The sequence below is a fragment of the Apium graveolens genome, chromosome 5 (assembly GCF_009905375.1).
Source record: "Apium graveolens cultivar Ventura chromosome 5, ASM990537v1, whole genome shotgun sequence".
Taxonomy (NCBI): Eukaryota; Viridiplantae; Streptophyta; class Magnoliopsida; order Apiales; family Apiaceae; genus Apium; species Apium graveolens.
The window spans coordinates 291,024,392-291,028,060 of NC_133651.1; the positions used below are offsets into that span (position 1 = coordinate 291,024,392).

At 35.7% G+C, this 3,669-nt stretch overlaps 1 protein-coding gene across 2 annotated transcripts; it reads right to left on the bottom strand.

Moving 5' to 3' along the window:
- Positions 1 to 371: 371 nt before the first annotated feature.
- Positions 372 to 3,268, bottom strand: LOC141661847 (uncharacterized). Of its 2 annotated transcripts, XM_074468857.1 has the most exons (5): positions 2,685 to 3,268; positions 1,539 to 2,351; positions 1,141 to 1,228; positions 956 to 1,044; positions 372 to 871 (listed from the first exon to the last, which is right to left on the bottom strand). In XM_074468857.1, the coding sequence occupies exons 1-5, from the start codon at positions 3,043 to 3,045 to the stop codon at positions 831 to 833; spliced, it is 1,392 nt and encodes a 463-aa protein (XP_074324958.1). In that variant the 5' UTR covers positions 3,046 to 3,268; the 3' UTR covers positions 372 to 830. The 2 variants fall into 2 exon arrangements, with proteins under 2 accessions (XP_074324958.1, XP_074324956.1); XM_074468855.1 differs by having other exon boundaries at positions 372 to 1,044.
- Positions 3,269 to 3,669: the final 401 nt, after the last annotated feature.

Below are 3,669 nucleotides of genomic sequence, written 5' to 3' on the forward strand. Positions count from 1 at the left end.
GCTTGCGCATCTAGTTACTCACCTAGATTTCTTAATGCAAAGTTCCAAATTCTGTTATAGCAGAGTAATGTTTATGCAATAGTTGATTACTAATCACCGCTAAGTATATAGTGCTTCAGCAGCTACTTTCTTTCTACCATTGTCTCAATATACAAGTGCGTATATTCATATAAAAAGTGCATACTGTAACATAAATTAATGTAATGCTTTAGAAAACAAACTCAAATTGTTGAGACATTCTAATTTCTGTGACTGCCTTCTGTTATTTGGGGTTTACTTTTCTATATTACAAGATATAATAGTTATCTTTTCTAGAAACTTGTTAAATTTAAATAAATAAATTAATGTATTAAATTAAATTTACAGGAGTCATCTACGTATACGAAGAAGGGGAATTGCCAATTGTACATGATGGACAGTGTAAAGATATTTACACAACAAAAGGATATCTCCCTCCCTGAAATCCACCTTTTTGATGGCAACATTCCTGCTAAACTCCTCGTACACCCACCGCAATACCTAGCTTTTTTCACTGGAGGCAACCACAGCCTAGTCCGCCTCATCCTCCTCAATCATTGGAAAAATCCAGACCCCGCCCTCCCCGTCTTTCAGTACCTTCCAAAAGGCCTAGACTACTGCTCTTTCATGCTTACCTCCAAGCTCTGTTTATGTCCTAGTGGTCATGAAGTGGCCAGTCCAAGAATTGTTGAGGCCATTTACGCTGAATGTGTGCCAGTTATATTGTCGAAAAACTATCTGTTACCATTTAGTGATGTTTTGAGGTGGGAGGCCTTTTCTTTAGAAGTTCTGGAACCATCTCGGATAAGGTATCATATTTTGATTAGTAAACCTTTTGCTTTCATACCTACAGCTAAAATTGATGCTTTCAGTTTTGTTTGAAAACTCCCTGACGACACTGTTGTGAGTATATTTGGGACAATTCCTTTACTAAAACCTGTTAAACCCTGGTGCTGAAAGGTTGTCCTGAAAAATTCCAATATTTCATAGTATCTCGCATTTCCTCTAAAATGTTGAGTTTGCGTCCTGAAAAGTAAAACGAGATTATATCTGAGGAAACGATTTTAAAGTATATATTTTCCAAGCAACCTAAAGTAATTAAATATATCAAACAAAATGCACCTTGTTGTGATAAACTGCAGCGGAAGGCATGTTGCTCCATTGGCTCCTGCAACTCTACCACAACCAAGTTGCACAAATAGTCTGACTTCTACAAAATTAGAATGTCTCAACAATTCAATTTCCACAATTTTTAAATGCACAAATTAAAAGGACAAAAAAATCTAGAAAACAAGTACTATGCCTAGCTTCATAGTTTTCCCAGCTTGGAACCTTGGACATATTTTAACCTTTTTCAGGAAATCCGTAAAACAGACCAGTAGGTTGCTCAAGGGTCCGAAACAAGACAGGACAAACAATACACAATGTTATAATTAAAAGTTAAGGCACACGGGTGGTACACGTATATGCATATATAAGGTATGACTAAGATGATAACCAGGGAAATCTATAATGCATACCTCTTGAAAACGCCAAGAGACGACCATTCCAAATATTTTTTACCACGGGGAAATTAAATGCACGACTTGTCTGAACTTGCAACACAACCTTAAGGCGGTAAAGAGGAGGTAGTGCAGATACAAGATGTTTATCATCTCTGGCAATTTGGGTGGGTCTTAACAAACACTTCGCAGAAAAAACTTCATATTGCGAAGTGTCCACTGACCCATACCAAAAACCATGTGAAACCTTTATCGATTCCCAAAGTCTTTTATTGTTCGTCATTTTCATCAGAAAGTTCATATTGTAATCTTTCTTCAGGATTCGAATATCGTGCTTCCTCTTGCGCTTTTCCTCACGCTTTCTTTTGATTCTCTTCCTCTTCCTCTTTTCATCCCATTCATTTTTTACTCTTTTGAGCTTTTCTCTTTTTGCTCTGTCTTTGTCATTTATAAGTGATAATGTCATCCAACCTGATGATTCCTCACTTACTGTTCTAGGGCAGGGTTCAGTAGACCTGCCATTCTGTATGTAAGAGGTGAATATATAAGGACATTCCCCCCTTCTAACAGCCTTGGAAATCTTGTTCCATCTACTGAAAATCCCTAAAAGTGCACTCTCTGGATAAAATCCTCCACGACCAAAAATCACTACATTTATTCCATGTTCTATATGTCGTTTCATTTCAGTAAATCGTGCAGCTTGGCTTGTTATTCCAGCAAGTAGCACAATTGCATTACACCATTGAAACTTCTTTTGTGGCGAGTAGCCGAGGCTTAAGGTGCTGATCGCACAACACATGGTTTCTTTTGTGTAGCTTACTGTCCGTGTCACTTTCACGACAAAAAAGAAAGGCTTACATTATTATAAATATAAAAAAGAGAGGTTCTATCCAATTCCGACTTAATTCTTTTTTAACATACTTATAATTTTGATATTAGGTCTAGTCAGGATTGGACAGGGTTGAAGTAGAATTAAGCAGCTTTAACGAAACCTAATGAAACCTGAAAAGGTCAATATAGTTTAAAACTGGCACTTTTCCATAATCTATGAAACTTGTTATCATTTATGTTTATCAAACACCTCAGTCACATTTTAATTTATACGTAGCAATGGAATTGTAAAATAGCAAATAGAAGAGAGCAAAATGCAAACAGGTTACGTACCCGCTAAAGGAGTGTGTTGGATGCCCAAGTAAACTTTGCGAAACACAAGATCAGGAACAAAAGAGGCATGGAAATCAGTAGAATCAAGAGCAAACACTATCCCTTGAACACAAACAGCAACTAAATTCAAGTCCATCTTAGCGTAAATGCCATGTATTGGGACTCTACCTTTTGTACATAATCTAATGGAGATGTAATCATCCGCACTTTTTGCCAACTTCTGTGGCAACACAGTACGATATCTACAGTCTTTCTTGAACCTTGGGAATCTGTTGAGCAAAGCATCTATTTTTTCAGAGTATTGTTTTCTTGTTAAAGTAGTGAAATCAAATGTTTCTACTAAATCTATAAATAATGACATCGTTGATAAAATATGGAGGATAAGCGCGCAATAGCAGTTATATATTAGGGTTTGTTAGGAATACTGGTACGATGAGTTTGGAGTATTGAGTCAGGAGTGTCTGATTAGTGCAAGTATGGAGCTGGGAGAGGAGCAAATCAAAGGTCTCTACTAAATCTATAAACATTGACATCGTTGATAAAATAGGGTTTGTCAGGAATAACCTCTACTTGGGAATACTGTGTTTGATTAGTGCAAAGGCTGCGAGAGCAGATGAGAGCCCAACAAAGAAATTACCAATTTAGTTTAGAAAAATATGACAAAAGTAATCATTTTTTTTTAAAAAAATTATCAGAATAATTATTTTAAAAGAAATGATCAATTTTATCCGATTGAATACTCCACTATTAGTTGGATATTCCAATTTATATAAGATACTATATTGATATTTGGGTATTTCATGTAGGGGATATTGTTTCACGGAATTTCATATATAGTGAATATTTTATTCATATCTATGATATCTTAATGAGCACTAGTGAACACTACTCAAAATTTGTACTAAAAATGACACTTTTGTAATTATTTTGACCCATATTTTCAAAATTTGATCAGTGGGTCGACCCATATTCCTAAATTAACTAA